The sequence below is a fragment of the Syngnathoides biaculeatus genome, chromosome 9 (genome assembly GCF_019802595.1).
Source record: "Syngnathoides biaculeatus isolate LvHL_M chromosome 9, ASM1980259v1, whole genome shotgun sequence".
Classification (NCBI taxonomy): Eukaryota; Metazoa; Chordata; class Actinopteri; order Syngnathiformes; family Syngnathidae; genus Syngnathoides; species Syngnathoides biaculeatus.
The window spans coordinates 7,939,558-7,963,745 of record NC_084648.1 but is presented as its reverse complement, the minus strand read 5'-3'; the positions used below and the strand labels follow the sequence as shown (position 1 = coordinate 7,963,745).

The 24,188-nt window shown below is 41.6% G+C and overlaps 2 protein-coding genes across 3 annotated transcripts in view; one reads left to right on the top strand and one right to left on the bottom strand.

Annotated features, from left to right (window-relative positions):
* Nucleotides 1-94: 94 nt before the first annotated feature.
* On the bottom strand, nucleotides 95-17,799 carry LOC133505618 (protein FAM83F-like). 2 transcript variants are annotated; one of them, XM_061828840.1, is made up of 6 exons: nucleotides 17,478-17,799; nucleotides 17,202-17,357; nucleotides 6,140-6,307; nucleotides 3,831-3,952; nucleotides 970-1,697; nucleotides 95-365 (listed from the first exon to the last, which is right to left on the bottom strand). In XM_061828840.1, the coding sequence occupies exons 1-6, from the start codon at nucleotides 17,664-17,666 to the stop codon at nucleotides 319-321; spliced, it is 1,410 nt and encodes a 469-aa protein (XP_061684824.1). In that variant the 5' UTR covers nucleotides 17,667-17,799; the 3' UTR covers nucleotides 95-318. The 2 variants fall into 2 exon arrangements, with proteins under 2 accessions (XP_061684824.1, XP_061684823.1); XM_061828839.1 differs by having other exon boundaries at nucleotides 17,202-17,799.
* Nucleotides 17,800-17,831: 32 nt separating this feature from the next.
* The window catches only part of LOC133505620 (voltage-dependent T-type calcium channel subunit alpha-1I-like), a 145,429-nt gene continuing 139,072 nt past the window's right edge, over nucleotides 17,832-24,188 (top strand). Inside the window, exon 1 of the mRNA XM_061828843.1 lies at nucleotides 17,832-18,720. The gene's annotated coding sequence lies outside the window, so the exon portion shown is untranslated. The remainder of the gene's footprint in view (nucleotides 18,721-24,188) is intronic.

Sequence of the window (24,188 nt, the reverse complement as noted above, 5' to 3'; positions counted from 1 at the left end):
CGATATTTGTGAGTTTAAAACCATTCTGGAAGTCGCAGTGCATTTACTTAACACTGACAAATTACTTCAAAGAATCCACATAATAAACCAAAAATGAAATAATAAAAGTAATTTTATTTTTTCTACAAGTATGAAGGCACTAGTCTTTGGGTCTTAATACCTACTTTGCTTGGTCATCTCTTCAACTAGCAAGCTTACTTCCTGTGAGCAGCAGGAAGTCTGACCTGAGTCTTTGGTTAAACACGCCAACAAAAGTGATTTTAGTGCTTGTAAACTGTTTAAAATATTTAAAATGCAATTCTGGTCCAGAACGAGACCTCAGGACACTTTGCACACTTGTTTCGATCGACGCTGACTCTTCAAACCTATGGAAGAAAGAGATAGGTGTAAATAAATCTACATCTCAAGGAGGACATTTGTTAAATTTTGTTTTTTCAAGGCTAAACATAGTTGTAGATTTAAAAAAAACAACCAGCTGTAATGTAACAAGAATAAAAGAGTAATAAAAATGGGGCAAAAAATTTATGAAATAAAAAAATTAATTGGTTGGGGATGTCCTTTAAGAAATATGAAGAAAATAAAAACACTTTTTATTTTCTGAAAGTGAAAGTTGATGTGAAATTAAAATAATATTACTAATATTTAAGAAAAAAAAATCTACACACCACTGCTCAAATGACACCAAGATAAATCATTTCAAAATGTTTGGAACTATTCATGTGACCTATAACTTGTAGAATGCAATTATTATTTTTTTGGTTTAAAATCTTTTAAGAGTGTAAAAGTAAAAAAAAAAAAAAAAAAAAAAAAACATTTTTAAATTCACACTCACCTGCGGATGTGGCTGTGTTCAGAATTTACTGATAACATTCAAACTCAGGTTGAAACATTTGGGCAAGGGTGTGTCGACTTTTTCTATCAACTGTAGGGCTTACTTTTGTAAGATAAGCGAACGACGTCATCACTCACTTATGGTGTCGTCTTGCGTGGTGTCGACCGTCTGCACCGAGTCCGCCCGCGGCCCGAGCGTGGATGGCCTCTTGAGGAGCTTGAGCTTGTTGGGGGGCGACTTGACCCTGACCTCGAGGTGGTCCCGGCTCTCCAGTTGTTCTGTGGACAACGTGGAGGCGGGGCTGGACCTCCCGCTGTTGACGGACAGCTTGCTGGATGACAGCCTCTTGGAGATCCTCTGCTTCAGCGTCAGTCTCTTCTTCTCCTGTGGAACGCCGTTGGGCTTCTTGAAGAATTCCACGGGGGCTTGTGAGGGCAGCGGGCTGAGGCGGTCCAGCTTCTCGCTACTGGTGACCTGATCAGGGGGCTCGGTAAGCCGCAAGAGCTCTGATGGTCTAGTGGGGCCTTGCAGGGACCTGGCTGGGTGAGGGGCATCCGGAAACAAGAGGAAGTACTTGGGGTTGTAGTACTTGTGAGCGGGGACCTCGATGTTGCCTTTTCGGGCGTCGCCCAGGCTGACTTGGAAGCGTGACGTGGTGGCGGGCAGTGGGGGGCGCTTGGGGCCCACCTTATAGTGCACGCTGGTGCTCTTGACGGCCGGCGGCGTCACGTGGAACTCGCGAAAGAGGTCCAGCTTCTCTGATACGGCGTAGAGCTCACGGAAGTCCTGGTCGAAGAACTCCACCACCTGGCCTGTCATCACCGTGATGGTGTTGCGGTCCATGCGCGACGTGCACCACGAGAAACTGACGCAGGGGAACAACGTGAAAGTTAGTCGGACATCATTAGGTGCGCACTACGTGATATTGCACTAAGCATACTTCTTTAAAGGTCAACTCTCATCCCTATAACCATTTTAAAATAGACATTGAAATGAAAAATACATATAACATTATTCACTTCAATGTCTATATGAAAAAATAAATATCAGTGGGGAGTGCATCATCCATGCGCAAAGTTGCAGAAGCCTCATTCGACATCCAAGTGGTCGCCATATTGGCTGTATTTCCTGCCCTTGGCATCACGCCGGATATTCGCCATTGAAAACACACTGTGGCCCCTACAGTGGGACACGCTTTTTCTGACACGGAAGCTCTTTTCAAAGACGAGAACATCTCACAACCGAGTGAAGTTACCGGGGCAATATTACCCTATTGTTTCAAGCCATATATAGGTGATATGTGGATCACGGCCAAAGCACCTCCACGCGGCGAGGCGGTGATAAAAAAACAATGCTGCCCGCGAGCGACAACGACACCGTGGCCAAACCGCCTCCCTGTCCGATCCACCTCCAGCGAATATGAGCCAACGCGGCCCAGCGCCGTGACGAGCCGACTAGGCCGATCCGGTGGCGATTCACAAGACCTGCGGAGGCCGTCCTTCAGCGGCTGCTGGACGGAAGCCTTCCGATGCGCACATGGGCACATTTAGCACCCGTGACTTACGGATTACACCCCCACACCCAACTATTGTTTTTTTAGTAGCTGTATACACACCTACTTGTCGTTTGGGACCCATGACGCTCTCGTCCTTTGCACCTGTGCAATCTATTTTTCACGACGAACCGGATCTTTTGGAAAAGTATGAAGAGCGAATTCATCCTCCCGAGTATTGGAGCCATATCCAGCAATGTAACGAGCCGGCATTTTGGCTAATACGAAGGAACAAAGAGCTATCCCCCACAGGTAAAACTAATAGCAAGAAACGAGACCGCTTGAGCGCGGTACTACCTCCAACGTCACTTCCTGCTTCTTGCCGAAAACAAATCCCTCGAGAGGATTTTCATGGCGGGAGTTACAAAAAACCATATACGTCAAAATCATGTTTTGTGCTGAAAAAAATGATGGGTCCATACCAGCTTTTTTTTGTTTTTTCATTAATAACATACCAAAAATCATCCATTTCATGACACTTGACCTTTGAGAAATATTGTTATTGTCATTGGGTTGTCTGTTTATAAATTAATAAAAATAAAATTTTATCATCTAACGCCGTAATTTTTCCGACACATTCATTCACTAGCATCATTCCATGTAGCTCTGACTGTTGGCGTAAAAAGATCTTTTGGAATAGTCGACACAGTCAGTATTTACTGCAGTTAATTGGCACACATGCTTATTAGCAGTGAAAATCATAGTGAAATCATCACGAGCAGATCAGATACGTGGAATTATTCTGATGTGCCCGTTTTTAATGGGGACTTTTCCATGTGGCCTTTCCTTTTCCTTTCGCCTCATGAGTTTGCCCAGCTGTCGCTTTGGAACCGATGCTGCTTGTAATTTGATCGTGTCAATCAGCGAATGTTAATGGGGCTCTCAAGCGTAGCGTTTAAAAACTGGAATATCGAGTCTTAAGCAGGGTTGCTGGGTGTGGAAGTGCAGTCAAATTAAGATGGCTGCAATTACTCTTCTGTCTGAACTTTATCTCCTCTGGGTTGAATAAGCTCGACTGTTTATGTTAAATACCTTTATTCCCTTCCTAGTTTTTAATATTGGATGATTTTAGTGGTGTTTAGCTTATTGTCACAGGTATCTCCATTTTTTTTTAAAATTTAAATCCGCAAAACAACGTTTTTGTTCCAAGCGAGTCATCAAATTTCCCCATCGTGCTCCACCTCAGTACAAAATGAAAAATTAAATTGGAAAAATGGCTTTAAAATGGCTGCTAAAACAAAACAATGTGTGTTTTCAGACAGGGTTTCTTGAGAATTTTTTGTCGGTCTATTCAAGATAGACATAAAACCCAAATTTCATCTTGATCGGTGATACTGAAAAAACAAAACATAGAGGGTGAACATTTGCCACTTGTTTCTCGGCAGATTGCACGGGGCTCAAACATTAAGGCTGCATAGGCCAAAGAGGGGAAAATTGGTTTCTCACCTGTAAGATCCAAAGACCACTTTGTCTCCATCCACTAGCATGTACTTGGAGCACATGGACCCAGGAAGTCTGCCAAATGACAAGTTGAAGCCCACCCCCCTGAGCGTTCTGGCACGAATGTTCTGCAAATCAAAGTTTGAGATTATAGGGTCATGGTGATTTTTAAAGGGGAAATCCAGTGCTTGCATGAACAGTGTATCCACTAGGTCATATAATATGTACCATATTTTGACAATGTGATGTTAAATCCTCTTTCTTTTAATAGTGTTTTGAGAAGACTTTTATCAACAATTACGAGTTTTTAGGGGCGCTGCCACTTTCGCGAGTCACATGATGTACGTGGGCGTATGTGACGTGTACGGCGCCGCAACAAAGGCTCGTTTAATGGGACACCATTTATGCCCAGCGCTGATGTCTCGGATTTATCGTCATCAGTATTGGTTGATCGGGAAGACTGAGGAATACTTCCATACATGTTTGAACCTGTGGCTGTAATTAATGTTGACTATTCGGATGGTTCTTCGGGAAGAATGACGCGGAGTCTGACTACTCGGAGGCCTATGTATGACATAAGCGCGTAAACAAAGGCACCCGGGAGCTCCGGGCCGGCAACTGTGGCTGGTTCTTCGGACGTGAATACGCGGAGTCTGATGAGCGAGCTCCAATGCCGGCTGCGAGCCGAGGTTCCAGGCCGAAGCTAGGCTAAAGCCCTCCGCCGCCATTGAAGGCGGGCCACGAGCTCCGGTGAGAGGCCGCGAGCCAGGCTCCAATGTTCGGCGAGGCTTTTAGCCGAGCTACGGTGGTGGCAGAGGCCTTTAGCTGAGCTCCGGTGGTGGCTGAGGCCTTTAGCCTAGCTTCGGCGCCCGGGCTAACAGCCTCTGCCGCTGCCCGCTTCGTTAGCCCCGGACGTCAAAGCTAGGCTAAAGGCCTCCGCCACCACCAGCATCATTCTGTCCGAAGAGCCATCCGAATATTCAACATTTACAGCCACAGGTCGAAATATGTATTGAAATATTCCTCAGTCTTCCCGATCATCCGATACTGCTATTGGTTCATTAGGTGAGGATAAATCCGAGAAATCAACGCTGGGCATAAATGGTGTCCCATGTAATCGAGAGTTTGGAACGGCACAGTACACGTCACATCATGTGACATGCGAAAATGGCAGCGCCCCTGAAAATTCGTAATTGTTGATAAAAGTCTTTTCAAAACACTATTAAAAGAAAGAGGATTTAGCATCACATTGTCAAAATAGAGTACATATTACATGACCTATTGGATACACTGTTCATGTAAAGCACTGGATTTCTCCTTTAATACACATTAAGTCTCATTATTATCTTTGTATAGACAAAAGTTTTTTCCTGAAAACAACACGTGACCGACAGCTATTGTCACATGTTCAAATAGCTTCAAATGTCAAGTATTTGTTTGGCTCGGTGTCCTGCATTTCTGTGGTAAAGCGAAGCAAGCGCACCTTTGCTTTCGCAAGAGAGAGAATGTCTTTGAAACGAAACACGTGCAGCAAGCGTTCGCTTGAGAACAAATTCTAGGCAAATCAATGTCCTGTTTCAGCGAAGTCAATCATCATGTCAGAAGTTGCTGGACCTGTATTGAGTCAAGCCACATAATTTACATTAAAATAAGTCACGGTATGCCACGAAACAAAAATATCATAAATTGAAAAAATTAACTACAAAGGAAAAAAAAAATACCAGCTCTTCTATCAGTTTCATTGATCCTCATGCTCGATGCTTGAAATTGAACAGGAAGTCAGCCATTTTGATTTGAAGCCGCCATTTCGGGTCAGTTTTGACAAACTCCTACATGGGAATTCTACCAGGAAAGAACCAATCAGAAGCAGGTATGCTGCCATTCTCTCAGTATTGGTCCCTTGGGGGACAAAAAAAAAAAAAAAAAAAAAAAAACACCCCAACACCAGGTTCACCAGTTGACGTGAAATTTAGCAATGTCTATCATACAACGACACAAGGAAAAGTCTCAAGGACCCTTGTCCAAAATTTTGGATGAATTTCAGGGCTCATACTTTGTCAAAGTACTACTAAGTGAATTAGTCTAAATGCAAAGCAGATGGGCAAGTTTTTATGCCCTTTATGCTAAACAATAAGGGAGGACTACAAAGGTCAATATTGGCCCTCTCCATCCAAACAACAAATTAAAAAAAAAACAAAAAACAAAACAAAGATCACTGCAGTTTAATATGAGGTTTTAAGGTGGTCACTGAATAACAGTGAAAATTCCACACGTGCGTGACGTTTGACCCGAGGTGGGAAACAGTCCCGTCTTACTCGCAGGTGCTGGGCGCCAATCTGTAGCCGAGAGCACATATCCAGGAAGTGTGGCACGCCGTTGTGGTCCAGCAGGATGTAGATGGGCACTGAGCGCCGCCAGGCGGCGTCCATCAGGTCCTGCAGGATCTGGAGGTCCGTCAGAAGGTCCATCACGATGGCGATCACCTGTTATTAGGATTGAAACAACACTCCACTTAAAGCTTGAAAATTATATTGCAAACCCCACTCTCCATTTTCTTAGCTGCTTATCCCCACAAGGGTCACAGGGAGTGCTGGACCCTATCCCAGCTGTCAGCGGGCAGGAGGCGGGGTACACCTTGAACTGGTTGCCAGCCAATAGCAGGGCACATCGAGACGAACAGCCGCACTCACAATCACACCGAGGGGCGATTTAGAGTGTCCAATTAATGGTGCATGTTTTTGGAATGTGGGAGGAAATCGGAGTGCCCGGAGGAAATCCACGCAGGCATGGGGAGAACATGCAAACTCCACACAGGCGGGTCCGGGATTGAACCCAGGACCTCAGAACTGTGAGGCCAACGTTTTACCAGCTGATCCACTGTGCTGCCCTACATCGCAAACCAATAAACTAAATTAAGTCCATCGGTGTACCAAATCTTACAACGTTTGGAAATGAAAACCCCCAATTCAGCGCAAAATGGAGGAGTTCCCGTTTCTTTCACATTAAAGGAACGCCTTGTGTATCTTTAATAGTGAGCAGCAGGGATGAGATTAGCAACAGAAAGGTGAAAGAAAATTATTTTTTTTCCAAAGAGGAAAATGTTAAATATTTGGAAATTTTGACTCGTGTATTTTCTTCATTTCAGAGTCACTGAGAAATTCTTTAAGGAAATGGAATGATCTCGAAAATCAGATCTAGACAATGATGCTTGGGCACTGTAAATTAAACGTCTCATGTTTTACTGTGTTCACGTGCAGAATCTGGAAAAAAAAAAAAAGATTAATGGGCCGGACAATTTTATCGGCTGATATTAGCCTTTTTAAAATTCAAACATTATTGGCCAATAAAAGCGTCGGCCCAATAATCATCGGGCCCAAGTATTAACTGCACACTAGTGGGTCGGTTAACATAAATGCTTGCACTAAACAACTAAAAAGTTTAATTAATGCAATGGCTCCTCTTGCCAGTTTTTCCTGATAACTCCCCTCATGCACAATATAAATTAATGTAACTCAAAATAATCCATTTAAAAAAAATAGTCCACATCACGCTTAGTCACCCATGAATGTGTGGGTACACCTCAAGCAAATTATTTATGATAAAAATGAAAAGTGACTGGAAATACAGTGTAAAAAAAAAAATGGATCTTTTACCCATACAATGAATGTGCGGTCGATAATGTTACTTTTCTCAGGTATGACAACTGCAAACTTGAACAATAAAATTAAAAAAAAAAAGTAAAAAAAATTCCATAGCATGCTTACCTGCATGCTGACGCAACATATACTGTAACACATGTCATAGGATCGTGCCATTACTTCCTCTTGCTATTTAGAAACTTTACACTGATTTCATCAGTCAGATTGGTAACAGCCGATCACGAGCATATGTCGATCATTTAATCGGTTTTGTCATCATCAAAGATGTAATTGATTGGCTCCGCAAAAGTCATTTCCTCCTAATAATTACCTCCACCTTGCACAATAGAAATGAAGAGTAAATGACTAGGAATAAAAAACAAACAACTTTCACAGCAGTCTCAATGCACCGATTCGCAGTTATTCATGAGGACCGCCCATCTTGCACAATAGAAATAAAGACTCTGAAGTGAGAAGCCCTAATAAAAACAACATAGCCTTAGAGTGTACATACTCCTGTGAATGAGAATGAAGGAGTTTATCAGCTCTGATTTCAATTCAGCGGGCCTCACAATGCGGCTTCTTGGCTGAGCGGAAAGCTTTTGTTGTGCATTTGAGCTCACAAAACCGAGTGCCCAAAAAGTGCTTTTGCGAGCTCGCCTTTCCCTGAATGTCTGTCCGCTCATGCACTGACACATTCCCACTGACTCATTTCTTCCTCCTGCTGACACACTCGACACGAAAGCGGGTCACTCACAAGGTCGTTCCGCTGGCTTTATTGTACAACTTAATTCATGTTGGAAAATTCTTTCACTCGCCCCCACCAAGCACACAGCTAGCATTTCAAGTGGCAAAACCTGGTGCTGGGTTTTATCTGTAAATGTACCGTTTATGTGTCCTTCACCTTGTTTACTGCCTCCCTGTGGAGGAGTTACGACTGGAAACTTTGCTCCTCAATTGAACTCCCTGCTGACAGCTTCTGGCTTCCCTCAAAAAGAGCCGTTTGGCAACACTCAGCGGCCACAACATTAGGGAACGCCTGCACAATAAAAAGGCTGGATGAAGGAGCCTTCTGTGTCAAACATTAGACCCACTTCAGGAAAACTAGCTGGCCTCTCATTTGACTTTTCAACAAGTTTTTCGCACAGGAAATAATGGAGATTAGTCGCGGCACCTCTTGTACAACTTTACCTTATCATTATTGACAAATATCAACATTATCACCATCATCATAAGTGTAAAAAAAAAGAAGCTAACCACTGTTGATAGAATAAAACACGTTTCATAATCTCGATGTAGTTATATGTGTCTCGTGAATAGAATTAATTTTTTTCAATTCCCAAGTATAAATACACAAAAACAACAATCACCATCAACCTATCTAGCAAAAAGCATGAAAAAAATTAAAGATACGTGCAGGTCATCTTATGATGCTCCACAAAGGCGTAGCCGAGATTTGAATCTTGGTCGTCAGAACTATGAGAGAGATGCGCTAACAAGGTGCCGTCGCGCCACATCACAAGAAACAATTGTTCTTTTTCTTTCGGCTTGTCCCGTTAGGGGTCGCCACAGCATGTCATCTTTTTCCATCTAAGCCCATCTCGTGCATCCTCCTCTCTAACACCATCTGCCCTCATGTCTTCTCTCATCAACCTTTTCTTTGGTCTTCATCTCGATCTTTTGCCTGGCAACTCCATCCTCAGCATCCTCCTGCCAGTATACTCACTTTCTCGCCTCTGGACATGTCCAAACTATCGAAGCTCTAACCTTGTTTCCAAAACATCCAACTTTGGCTGTCCCTTTGATGGGCTCATTTCTAATCCTACCCAACCTGCTCACACCAAGCGAGAACCTCAACATCTTCATTTCTGCCACCTTCAGTTCTGCTTCCAGTTGTCTCTTCAGGGCCACCGTCTCTAATCCGTACATCATGGCAGGCCTCACCACTGTTTTATAAACTTTGCCCTTCATCCTAGCGGAGACTCTTCTGTCACAGAAAACACCAGACACCTTCCGCCAACTGTTCCCACCCCGCTTGGACCGTTTCTTCACTTCCTTACCACACGCTCCATTGCTCTGGATTGTTGACCCCAAGTTTTTGAAGTCGTCCACCCTCGCTATCTCTTCTCCCTGAAGCCTCACACTTCCCCCTCCACCCCTCTCATTCACACACATATTCTATTTTACTCCGGCTAATCTTTATTCCTCTCCTTTCCAGTGCACGCCTCCATCTTAGGGAGGAAAAAAAAAACATGCTCCCTTATCATTGAAAGCTTGCTGAGCCAAGCGCTTGTGTGGCAAGGGAAGCCACCACAACAGAACAGTCCAGTTCCGATCAATTCAATGGCCTGGATGAACTAACAATATTCACAGGCACGTGGTTAACCACTGTAAAAGAGTAAAACCCCCCTGACAAATAAAGCTTATGTACAAAAAAACAAAAATAATCCTTTAAAGATCTATGAAGTGAGTGTTGGCTTGGGGAAAACTGTTGACAGATGCAGAATTTTATAAGGTCATAGGTAAGCCTTTCCACTCGATGACAAACTAGGATAGTTGTGCACCACAAACAATAAACCGTGCTCTTGTCATGTCATTCAACAAAGTCAAAGTCAAATTAAACACAAAAACAACATGTCGATCAACCAGTTGAGCAGCAAATGTGCTGTACTGTATTATTCTTTCCTAACTACTTTCACATAAATTTTCTCTGAGTTGACAAGTCTGAGCTGGTGTGGACTCTTGCGCGTTTTTTGTCAGTTGACACCCGCTTGCTAAAGGATTGTGCGCACGCCAGGACGTGTTTCAGGCTTTCCAACACGTAAAAATGACTGGTAATCGATTAGCGATTACGCGATTCAATGATTCAACTCAAAAGACACGACGGCAACTTGTCCATGTGGGTTAGTTCCAGTGGTTGTCTTTATATTTATTGTGCAATGTGTTTTTTCAGGGGGAATAAGTGGCGAGTGGAGCCACTTATTTATGACACATACATTGAGTATATGTTTTATAAAACTATGGATTATTTGGATCACCTTTTGATTTATTTCTATTGTGCAATGTGGCTGTTATTAGTACATATGGTGAGGGAAGCGTTTGCATAATCATTTGACATAGATGTCCTCATCATTTTGACTTTAAAAAAAAAATGAATTATGGATTATTTCCAACCTCTGTTTATATCTATTGTGCAGCGTGGCCCTTATGAGTAAATGCCAAAAGGAACACTCAATCACTTGACACGCACATATATTGTGCCCGTCAAGTTTTTAATTTTCTGTGCAGTGGTGGCTTGATATACAAGTGACCCGACTTTCGAGTTTTTCGAGATGCGAACAGTCGTTCAGCCAGATTTGTTGCTTTGAATTGTGAGTAAAAAAATTCAGATGAGGGTAGCGAACTCCACTCACTTCAAATCCACCCCTTTATTATCGGAGCCACTTATCCTTACAAGGGTCGCGGGAGTGCTAGAGTCAATCCCAGCTATCATTGGGCTGGAGGCGGGGTACACCCTGAACTGGCTGCCAGCCAATCGCAGGGAGACAGACAACAGTCACACTCACAATCACACCTCAGGTCAGTTTTGGAATCCCCAATTAACGCATGTTTTTGGGTTGTGGGAGGAAACTGGAGTGCCTGGAGAAAACCCACATGGGAATGGGGAGAGGGTTCGAACCCTGGTCCTCAACTACGAGGACGAGTTGCGCCACCACTCACTTCACAACAAGCACAATTATTCTAAAAGGAGGCTTTACACTGTGTATTGCAACACTTACTGTAGTTGTTGTACTGTCACACTAAACATAAAACCAAGATTTACAGGTGTATTTAAAACAATAAAAAGTTAAGTTGGTTTAGCCTGATGCTAAAAAACAATGCCAAATGAGAAGCTGTTAGCGGAGCTATAGTGTGTGTGTGTGTGTGTATATATATATATATATATAATATATATATATATATATAATATATATATATATATATATATATATATATATATATATATATATATATATATATATATATACAGGTGGCCAAGGGACACTGGTCGATGAATTGAAGAAAGAAAAATTGTGGCAAAAAGTGTTTACATTCCTTTGTATCAGAAAGTGTTAACATTTTTTTACATTTAATTTGTTTTTATTCAATGTAATATTAGAAAATGCTCTTTTCTCATTCAATAACATGATCTTTTTTAAATAGTTTTTTCTGGGGGAGGCTGTAACGGATTAATGGCATTTTTATTTGTTTCAGGGGAGACAGAAGACTTGAGATATGAATGTTTTGCGTTGCAAGTGTGGTCACGGAACAAATTAAACTCTCTGTCTGAATCATTTCTTGTCATTCCATTTATTTCTAATGTAAAATTTGCCAGTCAATCTGAATAGGAAAAGAAAGTAAAAGAGGAGTGACTGCTGCCATAATCACAATGTACTTGTGGGTGAATTATGATGATTATTTTTACTCTGAAGCATTCAGGACATCCTGCATCTTACCTTAACTGGTCAGAGGAGCGCTTGTGTAAATCTTGACTCATCTTAGCTAAGATGAAGGTATATATTTATATCTACACAAAGCCTGAATTATTTCTACTTGCTCAATGTAAATATTATTTCTCTTGTCAAAGGTTGCGAGAGGAACGATAACGTAAATCATTTGACATGTACATTATGGTTATCGACTCTTTTTGGAAAATGAACTATTTCTAGTCATTGTGTTTCTCAACTCGACAGATTGTCCGTTGATTAGTCAGCAGTAAATGCTCTGCCTCTGGCCTTTGATGACAAATGAAATCGAAAGGAATACAAAAAGCTACCATTCATCAAAAACACTGGCGATTGTGACGGATGAAAAGATGGTTTCATTTACTCCTTTGTTTCACTAATTGTTGAAGTATGCGCTCAGTGGTTCGGAATTGGGATGTAAATGAGGTCATGATCCAAACAGTACTGTACTGCTTGCTTGACATGTGACTTAAGGGAACTTTTTGGACCGTTCTACAAGCTGGTTGTCAAGGGTCCAAAAACAGAACCACACCGTCAAAAAGACCTCAAGTGTCATTTGATTTCCGTCAAGTATCACCAGTAAGGCCAGGCACTCGCTCTGATGAAGGAAAGAAACACTTTTGTTTTGAAGATACACTGGAACCAGCGACCCAGATGCGTTTGCTCAAAGACGGGGTTTTCCCCCCACTCCACTGTCAGCAACATGATTACCTCTCCCAAGGAGGATTACGTTTATGTAACAGGTAGGGCTGAATGACATGGCCTTAAAATAAAATCTCTGGTTTTAAGTAATGTTTTTCCCCTTCGCTATAAAAAGCAAATGATGTCATCATTCAAAACAAGTTTCTCTTCCCCCTCCAGGAAATGTCTCGATACCAATCAAGCTTTCAAAGGAAACCCTGGTCCCCCACATCATCGTTTTGGCAAAACGTATGCAAACATGTGCCAGAATAAATCATCATTTACAATGTCCACAATTAAATGAATTGTCAAACTGATAGGGCTTAAATGTCTAAAGATTTGTAAACGACTACAAAGTTCTAAAAGACGACGTTGGAGTCAAATGATCAATGACACCATTGATATTATTTAACCACAGTACAACGGTTCCAAATTTTTTTGAACCGTGGACCAGTTCCCTATTCGGTATTATGATGACTCATCAGAGGAAAACAAACAAACAAACAAAAAAAAAAAAGATTAAAAATACAAATCACTATTTATATATAAATAAATAAATACAATTAATACAGATGTAGATTTTGCAATTACTGCAATTTCCAGCCTACAAGCCCGGAGTTTTTTCCACACACTTTCAACCCTGCAGTTTATGCGGTGGTTCGGCTCATGTGTTCATTTTTTTTCTAACAGCTGCAAGGGGGCACTCAAGCGAAAAATGTAAGAACGAGACTGGTTGGAATATATGTGCCGAGGAAGTGACTTTTACCAGCGCTGCTCGCGCGGCGCTAGCGTTAGCGCTGTGCTAGCGTGTTTCTGCTGTGTTACTGACGTGTCCCAGTGATATTTACTGGTAAGTTTTCATCTTAACCGGCCCCGTTAGCGTTAGCGCTGTGCTAGCGTGTTTCTGCTGTGTTACTGACGTGTCCCAGTGATATTCACTGGTAAGTTTTTATTTTAACCGGCCCCGTTAGCGTTAGCGCTGTGCTAGCGTGTTTCTACTGTGTTACTGACGTGTCTTAGTGATGTTTACCGGTAAGTTTTTATTTTAACCGGCCTTGTTAGCATTAGCGCTAGTGTTAGCAAGGCGCTAGTGTTGGAAAGGCGCTAGCGTTAGCATCACACTCGGGTTAAACTCTTTCTGTGTACCATCTTTATGTATAAATATCTTGTGTTTCAATGTGGGCACTTGCGGCTTTTACAAAACTGTCGCATATCTATGTACTAAATGGTATTTCCTTTACAAATGTACTTGGTGAGGCTTGTAACCAGGTTAGCTCTGTAGGCCGGGAATTACGGTAGTTTGAGTTGTGCATGTTTATCTCTTCGACGAGACAGACGCTCTCATGATATGTTTCATAGCACGCTGCAGGCTCCAAAAAAAAAAAAATATCAGCATTTTGCTGTTTCTCTGTTTCCACTTCAGTCATGTTTGCTTTGTATTTGAAGACAGACATGCATATTTTGAAAGGGACCATGCTACTCGTCTCATTGTGGGTAAAAACGGAGCGTTATAATCCAGCAGCGGCAGCCGACAGGGTACGTCTAAAGTACGCTGTAAATGCACCAATTGGAGGACAAAATGGCAGAAATGTGATTAGTAGTTAGTGGACTTTTAAGATTAAAACCAGTTCACCAGTAACATAATAAGGGTGGCTCATATGTCTGTTGTCCAAGAGTTTTTTTTTCTTGTGGAATTGAACTGATGTGGCGAGGAAACCTTGGCAAAATATTTGCACAAACTTGCATCAAAGGTTTCCATCATGACTACATCTTTGCTTAAGCAACATATAAATGTTCAGCACAAGTAACACAGTAATTATCTGACATGAGGCTCCAAAATAATGTGAAAATGATTCAACCCATGTTCAGTTTCTTGATGAAAATTGAAACGTTTTTGTTTAAAAAAATCAATGGAAAGCTTAATCAAAAAGTTGATAACTAGCCAACAACAAACGTGCATTTGTAAACGCTTTCTGTTTGCAGCCATGTTGTTAGTGAAAGCTGTGTGCATCAGCAAGGACATGCTTTAAACTACGGAAGACACCAAAAAACATTTAAAAATAGCAACCTTTAATAAAACCAACATCTCCGTATCATTTTATTTGTCCAAAGAAATTATTTCACTATTGCCCTTAAATCATCCAAAGCAATTAACTCCAATTCATTAAAAAAAAAAAAAACAAACAAACACAAAAAAGCTCAATCAACCAAGCCTTAGCAAAAGGTTAGACAGACCAAAATAGTCACAAAACCTTCCAGGATACACGTCCGCATGGACGTTTTAACAAGCTCTTCTTTGGTCTGGGACACACCCTCCATTACATAAGTGCAACTGGGTTAAATGTTTTATTTACCAAATGGTACTCACTCACAAATACACCCCATGTAAACATTTGAAGCCCCTTGGCAGAGGGAGGTAAGGCATAAAGCTAATTAAAAAAAGGTGAATGTATAATCGTGTATTCCACATTGCACTTCACACCATAAAATAGTAGAATAGCAAAGAACTGCTAATAATTTACAGCCATTACAATTGCATTGGGCGGCATGGTAGAATAGCTGGAAAGCGTTGGCCTCACAGTTCTTAGGTACCGGGTTCAATCCCAGACACGTCTGTGTGGAGTTTGCATGTTCTCCCCATACCTGGGTGCGTTTACTATGGGCACTGCGGTTTCCTCCCAAATCCCCAAAACATGCAACATTAATAGGACACTCTAAATTGCCCCGAGGTGTGATTGTGAGCGCAACTGTTTTTGTGCCCTGCGATTGGCTGGCAACCAGTTCCAGGAGTACCCCGCCTCCTGCCCATTGACATCTGGGATAGGCTCCAGCAATCCCGTGACCCTCGTGAGGATACGCGGTGAAGAAAATAGATGGATGAACAATTGCATTGAATTCTTTTCTTTTAAACGAAAACAATTCTTGAACAACCGGTGGTTCACAGTATCACCAATAAGCGATTTCAACGAAAAAGTTTTGTGTGTTTTGTTTTTTTACTTAAGTGAGGTGAGGTATGATAATTTCATGAACAGTGCGGGAATTTTTTTGCATAATTTCATTATTTTTTTTTTAATGAAGTGCATGGAGTGTTTTCCCACTTCTTAGTCCTCATATTCATGTCTATTATGCAAGTGGCAATTATGAAAAACTGTCAGGGAACGCTCGTATTACCAGTAACTGTCTGACATGCCTATGCAGTGATGTGGACTTTTTTTCTTTAAATATTCAGGATGTTTATTTCTACTGTGTAAGATGACAGACGAGTAGTTATCGGTAATAACTTCCGAGAAACAATTGCATTAATCAGAACAGGTACATTGCTCAAATGCCATTGCGTAACAAGACTATTTCACTGTAGATTATTTCTAATCATCATTATTCATATACTACATGTTGGTGTTATCGGCGGCACGAGAGATCAGCTGGTAAAGCGTTGGCCTCTCAGTTCTGAGGACCCAGGTTCGATCCCAGCCCCACCTGTGTGGAGTTTGCATGTTCTCCCCGTGCCTGCGTCGGTTTTCTCCGGGCACTCCGGTTTCCTCCCACATCCCAAAAACATGCAACATAAATTGGACACTCTAAATTGCCCCTAGGTGTGATTGTGAGTGCGGCTGTTTGTCTCGATGTGCCCTACGATTGGTTGGCAACTCGTTCAGTGTGTACCCTTCCTCCTGCCCGTTGACACTTGGGATAGGCCCCAGTACTTCCGTGACCCTCTGAGGATACGCAACAAAGAAAATGGATCGATGGATGTTGGTGTTATTGTTAATATTTATCGAGAGGACCACATTTAACATCACATGTTCACTGTTGTGTGTGATGCAGACTTTTGAAAACTTTTATTTCTAGTCCTTTGATCTATTTCTATAACACGTATGTTACATCATAGTCTTTTTTCTTTGTCCTTTGGTTAATTTTTTTCATCAGATTTAGTTAATTGTGAAAAGTGGCAGTTAAGTCGTGGCGATAGGAGCGATGATACTTATTTTAGTCACACAGTTTTTACTCTGGACTATTTATAGTCAGTTGTTTTTTTCGTATTGTACAAGGTTGTGGTTATTATAAACATGTGACAAGCAGAGCCATTGTATTTACTGTATGGCTTTCACTGAGAGTACCTAAAGTATCATCCAATTACCTGTTTAAACTGTGCATTGTTTTACAATGGTTTAATTTTTTTTTTTTTTAAATCTAGTACATTACATTTGTCAACCACAGCTCAGTTTAACTTTGAAGTACAATTCAGTTCCATTTGAACATATAGAACAGTTTAACCTGTGCAATACATTATAATTAAATGATTATTGACTTATTATTGACAAGTATAGATTTTGATTCTCTGATATTTACACCTACAACTCATGTCCAATCTCTGTAGAATGTTACAGTAGCTTACAATGAAAATGAACTTTTGTCAGAATTAAGACACTTTTTTTTTTTTTTTTTTTTAACCACGTGCGACTTAGTGTTAAGTATGTGAACAGTGGACCACTATCATAAGGATATGAAACGTAGTGTATATTATTATTATCATCATCATCATCACTGCTCACCTTGCTGGCCCCCTGGATGAGCCTGCGCACCACCTCCTTAATATGGGGCCCGTTGTCCTTGGGCGGGTGCGTGTGGACCGCCACCCGGGTCACCCCCTTGAAGAAGCCCCAGTTGGGCCAGCCAATGTCCAGCGACGGCACCTCGGTGTCGGACATCTGCGGCCAGTAAGTGGAGTGAACCCCCGAGTCCGACGACGGAGACGACGCCGCCTCCTTGTCGCCGTCCCCGTCCCCGGCTTCGTCGTAGTGTTTAAAGTTGCTGTTCAATATTTTAACCTCTCGAGCGGATAAAAAGTCTTTCATGTTGTCGTCCTTGAGTCGCATTTTGAAGGCGCCGTCGCCGTTCTTGAGGAGCTCCTCGACGGCGGCGCGCTGCTCCTCGCTGTAGTAGAACTCCGGCCGGGTCTCGGGCACCTGGACGCCGATGTGGCCGTCCTCCATGCACAAGATTTGGGATTCGGCCATGGCTGGTGTCCGTCCTGTTAGCCCACCTGGCTGGGAGGAAAGGGATGGCAGACACGGAAGAACGGAGCCGGGAGAAAGTTACCTGAGCCCGGGGAGTGGAGAAGAGGCGCGGCTGAATTGTGCTGCCTTCAATGACAACAGGACATTATGCCGCTTCGCACGTCCCAAACGTTGCTGTTCGAAAAAAAAAAAAAAAAAAAAAACACTTTAAAAAGTTGTGGCGACAAGTGTTTGTAAATACTTTTTTTTTCCCATCCAGAATTTAACACGCAAATGTTGTGCGTTTAAAGTCCTACAAAACACGAATTTTAAAATGTTTCCAAGCTGCACATGAACATCGAACGCAACACTTCAGTGGGGAGTTTCCTTTATGTTGACATGCTGTTTTTTTCTAATACAGTATGACGTATGACAAGCGAGCAGAGTCCACGTTTATATGGGCGCCTTTGACAAATATCACATGATATTATGGATACCTTGACTTTAAAACATTTTATTTGCCGTCAGGTATCAATGTGCAAAAAAACCACGCAATTCTGAGAACAGTGATCATTCATCAATATTGTATCATCATCACAGATCGGTAGTAAAATTTACTCAGTGATATTTACTCAAGTAACATTTGAGATAAGTAGTGTCAGAGTCGTTATTTAATGAAGCATACTTTTAACGTTTACTCCAGTACAGATGTTAAGAAGAAGCGGTACTCTTACTGTTTTGCAATAATCTACTTGTCGTTAACTAATTTTCATTTATCAATAATTGTGTGCACGATTTATTTTTAGACTTTTTGTTTGGACTTCCGCGTCGGGTGCAGTGACGTTCGACTGAAATTCTCCAATCAAACCACAGAAAAAGTCACATGCCCGCACGCAAACGTCTTCTTTTGGGCTTCGCGGGCCACTCAAAGTGCGTGGTGACAGCTGTGCAAGGATATTGTTTATTTTGTTTTATTTTATTTCTTTTAAAAAGGCTTTAAAATGCAGGGTAGTTTTGGAAAAGCCCAAACGTGGATTTATCTAAGCTCTTCCACTTCTTGAGAAAACACCTCGCGGTAAGTTGCAGAGGTTTTTGCTGTTGTTTATGTTGTGCAAATGACAACATTGTCCAAAATAGTATCTTGGTCACAAGTACCTTTAAAGCAAGTCAATAATGTTTTCTGTAAGTCCCTTTGCACGAGTTTATTTTTTTTTCCCACTTAAAAATTGAAATAGTTGCAGGCGTGTGTAGACTCAATTAACATGAGTTTGAATGAAATCAGTTAAATCTGAACCCATATGCACTATTAACTTTTGCGACCACTCTTATTTCTAATTATTTTATTTAAACTTGATTTACTAAGTTACAATACCAGTTAAAAGAGAACATCACTTTTGCAAAAGTGACTTGGTCAAGGAGCCAGCAAGTTAAACGGCAGGTCCAAGTCAGTGACGTTCAAGTTCATTTTGGTCGTCAATCTTCACCTCCCCCTCTCAAAAAGTGTGTGTTGTACAAATTCTGGGTCACCTAAATAGTAGGGAAAAGTTTCAAAATGATTAATCTTGGTCAAAATTATTTTGCAAGCCAATGGATAGGTTTCCAATTACGCCATCTTGTGTGTCATAGAGGTCAGAGAACACAGGTGACGCGTGAAGTGTTTTTTTTTTTCTTTTGTTAATTTATCCGATTGGTCTAAGAGTGGTGGTGACGTCATTGTAAGCCTATCCATAACCTGGTATTTGAATATTTCATTCAATGTACATGTTCTCATATATATATATATATATATATATATATATATATATCAGAAGTTATTCACAGGTTACTCAGTACATGAGTCATTTTTTTTACACTGATTACTTTCTTGCTAATACTCAAGTAATTATTTGGAGGACTACTTTTTATATGTACTTGGGTCATATCGTCATATATGTGCTGCATATACAGTATCGCACTGTCAATATTCTTTCGACTCTAATTGTGTAATGATTTCTGTTAAATAATTCTAAGTATTATATATACTCTATAGGATAAATAAATCCTAAATTACTCACCAGTTACTCAGTGCCCAAGTATTTTTTTTACTCCACTGAATATTAACTTACTTTTACTGAAATATATATTTCGAAGACTACTCTTTACATTTACTCATGTAGTATTATTCAGTTATTTTTTGGACTCTTCCCCCTGCCTATTCACTTGAGGGACCCTTTTATTCGTTATTATTCTCCTTTATCAGCAGCATACAATGCTTACGTTTTTCCCCCCGGTTTTTACACCTAATGAAAAAAAATCTTTGTTTCTTCCTACATCCGTCCGATAGAATTACTGTATTTAAAAAATACTTTTACAGTCATCACTCCAGTTTATTTTGAATAACGCCAGTGATGTAATTATTATGTCTGCCACAAGATGGCGGCAGAATGTTAAAGAAAACCTAAAGATTGGAAAAGGGAGTACAGTCCTGTACTGTAATTTACAGTATGTAAGATAAAATAATGGTATCCGTTGCAGTCTTATAGCTTTTACATTCATCATGAGATCAAGTTGAATGCAAAATATGTAAAATCGTAAATTTAATAGTAAACTCTGAATTAATTTGAAGTGTTTAACTTTATTATGTATGGCTGTTTAAATTTAAAATCAATTTTATTAGGTGTAAATATAATCAACTGATCACATAATAAAAAATATTAATCTATCCTTTTCCTGAGCTGCCTATCCTCACGAGGGTCCTGGGAGCGCTGGAGCCTATCCCAGCTATCACCGGGCAGGAGGCAGGGTACACCCTGAACAGGTTGCCAGCCAATTGCAGGACACATAGAAACAAACAAACCATTCACGCCAATTGAGCGATTGAGAATCTTCAATCAGCCTACCTCAATCAATTGCGAATAGTTTAAAGGTCAAGTGTCATGAAATGGATGATTTTTAGTATGTTATTTATGGAAGAAAAAAAAAACGCAGCTGGTATGGACCCATCCGTTTTTTTTCACCACAAAATATGATTTTGACGTATATGGCTTTTAGGGCCTCCCGCCATGAAAATCCTCTCGAGGGATTTTTTTCAAGAAGAAGCAGGACGTGACATACGGGGCAGGAGCGGCCTCCAGTGGACTCGTTTGTTTCTATTAGTTTTACCTGCGGGAAGGTAGCTCGTTGTTCCTTCGTGTTAGCCAAAATGCAGGGTTGTTGTATTGCTGGATATTGCTCGAACACTTGGGAGGATGTATTTACCCTTCATAAGTTTGCAAGAGACCCGGTTCGTCTTGAAAAATGGATTGCACGGGTGCAAAGGACGAAAGCTTCGTGGGTTCCAAATGACAGGTAGGTGTGTATACAACTACTAAAAAAAATAATAGTTTAGGGATCAGGGGGAACATAATCTTGTCAGAGTGTGACAAAAGATCCCCGCACCTAAGTCAGGGGTGCTAAATGTTTCGATGAACCAGTCAGGGCTGAGCACGGATTCGGACAAGCTGCAGCCGAAGCTGTGCCTTATCTGCTGCAATCATGGCTTTCGGCCGCGTGGCTCATCGTGGCGCCGAGCCGGGCTGGGGCGGCTCGTCACAGCGCGGAGGTGGCTCGGCTGGGGAGGTGGTTTGGCCGCGGCATCCTCGTCGCTCTCGGGCGGGGTTGCCTTTATCACCGCCGCACGGAGGTGGATCGGACGGGGACCTGGTTTGGCCGCGGCGTCCTCGTCGCCCGCGGCGGGGCCTGTTTTTATCACCACCGCATGGGGGTGGATCGGGCCTCAGAGGTAGTTTGGCCGCATGCGGTTTGGCCGTGATCCGCAAATCATCTAAATGTGGCCCGTAACGACAGGCTAATATTGTCCCTGTCACTTCACTCAGTTGTGAGATGTTCTGTTCTTCGAAAATAGCTTCCGTGTCTGAAGGGGTGTGTCTCACAGTAGGTGGCACAGCGTGTTTTCATTGGCAAATGTCACAGTGTGACCTCATGGACAGAAGATGCAGCCAATATGGTGACCACTTGGATGTCGAATGAAACTTCCGCAACTTTGCGCATGGATGACGCGCTCTCCGCTCATATTTGTTTTTTCCTGGAGACATTGAAGTGAATAATGTTATGTATTTTTCATTACAATATCTGTTTTAGAATGTTTATAGGGATGACACTTGACCTTTAAATGTCACTATTGTGACGATCTCTTGCTTCAACACATCTGTGTGTGGTGCAACAGTACGCCTTTATTTGCATTCTATAGAAACAATCATTCCTTGAAGAACATTATTTGGCCAAACGATTGAACTGGCTAAATAATTATTCTCTTTGTTAATACCACTACTGATTGGTTGAGCAGCTAGTAAAAGGGTTATCAAATTGAGCAAGAGCTTTAAAAGCAGATTCTTTTTGCACTGAATCTAATTTTGAGTCCCTGATAATGTGTCCAGTAGGATTTATGCATAAAAGTGTTTTTTTTTAGGTTGGCCTTCTAAACATGACGAGAGTAAACATCCTTTAATTGACTCGGTTTGGGCATAGATAGGAGCAACTATCTCATTATTCCCTCCGACGCGTGGCCGGTATTTATTCAAGAGCGTGCCATTACCCTCCTCTACTCGCCCACAGCCCAGACATAATAACCGCAGCCATTACTTTAATTTGGTGGCATTGTCCTCTGGTGCCAAACAGCAAATTAAAGAGAGGTCGCGTTAACTCAATCAGGGAGCCCAACTATTAGCATTAGCAAGACCCAGATGAGGTTCTGCTAGCGAGCAAATATAATTTATCTTCCATCTTTTAAAAGAGTTCCAAATCAAAGACGTTAGGTTGGCTCCATGCTTGAGTCTCTTTAATATTCACCGAAACCTGCATGTTACGTTTCAAGTTTTTATAAATAAATGCATTAAAGGCTGCAAATTGTCTTTTGTGTTCACAAAAGATTAGTTACGGGACGGGGCGGCACAGTGGAGCAGCTGGTAAAGCGTTTGCCTCATAGTTCCCGGGTTCAATCCCGGCCCCGCCTGTGTGGAGTTTGCTGTTCTCCCCGTGCCAGCGTGGGTTTCCTCCTAGCACTCCGGTTTCCTCCCACATCCCAAAAACATGCAAAATTAATTGGACACTCTAAATTGCCCCCTAGGTGGGATTGTGATTGTGAGTGTGACTGTTTGTCTCGATGTGCCCTGGGATTGGCTGGCCACCAGTTCAGGGTGTACCCCACCTCCTGCTTGTTGACAGCTGGGATACGCTCCAGCACTCCCCGCGACCCTCGTGAGGACAAGCAGCAAAGAAAATGGATGGGTGGATGGATGGATAGTTACGGGAGCCTTTAGGTCCACTGAAGACTTTAAATCACAGGTGTCAAACTCAAGGCCCGGGGGCCAGATCTGGCCCGCTGCATGATTTTTATGTGACCCGCGAAGCCAAATCTGGAGTGTCAATTTCAAATTGTCATATGTCATAAATGATAAAGTTGAGATATTCCAAGCATGTTTGTTATCAAACTGAATAGTTGAAAAACACATTATCCTTGATTTCTGGTTCCAAAACTAGTTCATAAATTCATGATGTAAATATGATGAGATGATTAAATATTTTTGTTCCACAGTCATAACGGCCCTCCTCGGGAAACCGAACAACAATCTGGTCCTTTGAGAAAAATGGGTTTGACATCCCTGTTTTAAATGCTCTTGTAAATTCACAAAATTGAGCAATGGATACATGGAAGACAGACATTTTGTTGCTTGCAAAATTTTGAACACCAGGTGTACTGTAGACTAAGCTCTCTTTTGTTCCAACAATACAAATGTACAGTTTGTTGAGGACAATTAATTGTTTTTAATCGTGAAATTTGCGTTTGTTGAGGACAGAATTGTGATGTCTATAAAAAAACAACTATGCTTTATGTAAGACAATAAATAAAATAAATACATTTGATAGTTACCTATACTGTCTGTCAGGTTCACCATTGTGACTGCTATAAACCCCCCCCCCCCATTGTTTTCAATGTTTGCAATAATTAATATTTGGTTTGTTAAAGACTCTACATTCCGTTTGGACATTTATAAAAACACATAGGTTTAGTTCAAGTCACATTGTCTCGTTTAGGAGAGTTGGTTGTCTCTGATATTTTTTAAAACACTTTCTGTTAGCTTTGTCCATAACGCTGACATTTCGGAAAGCCACATAGATTGGGTTCAAGCCTCTAAATTGCCTTTGGTGTGTCGCAAAAAAAAAATCAGTTCTCAGTCTTCGCCTGGAGTCAGCTAAGATTGACTCCAGTTTCCCTGTGACCTTGAACAAAAGAAGCGCTGTAAAAATGAGTTCACTATATTTCAAATCCCTACCTTTCAGACTGTCAGTGTTGATTGTGTAAAGATTACGACACAATGCCAAACCTTGTTTTTGTGTGTGTTTCAAATCTCTCACAGCTCTGTTTAAAATGGTGGAAACGCCTCAGCTAACAATCCCCACCAAGGTGTCACTCAACGTTAACGGGTCTGCTAACTTAGATGACACTCAGGAGTGTGTGTGTGTGTGTGTCAAACAGTGGCATCTTTTGGGCTTCAAGAGGCTTCA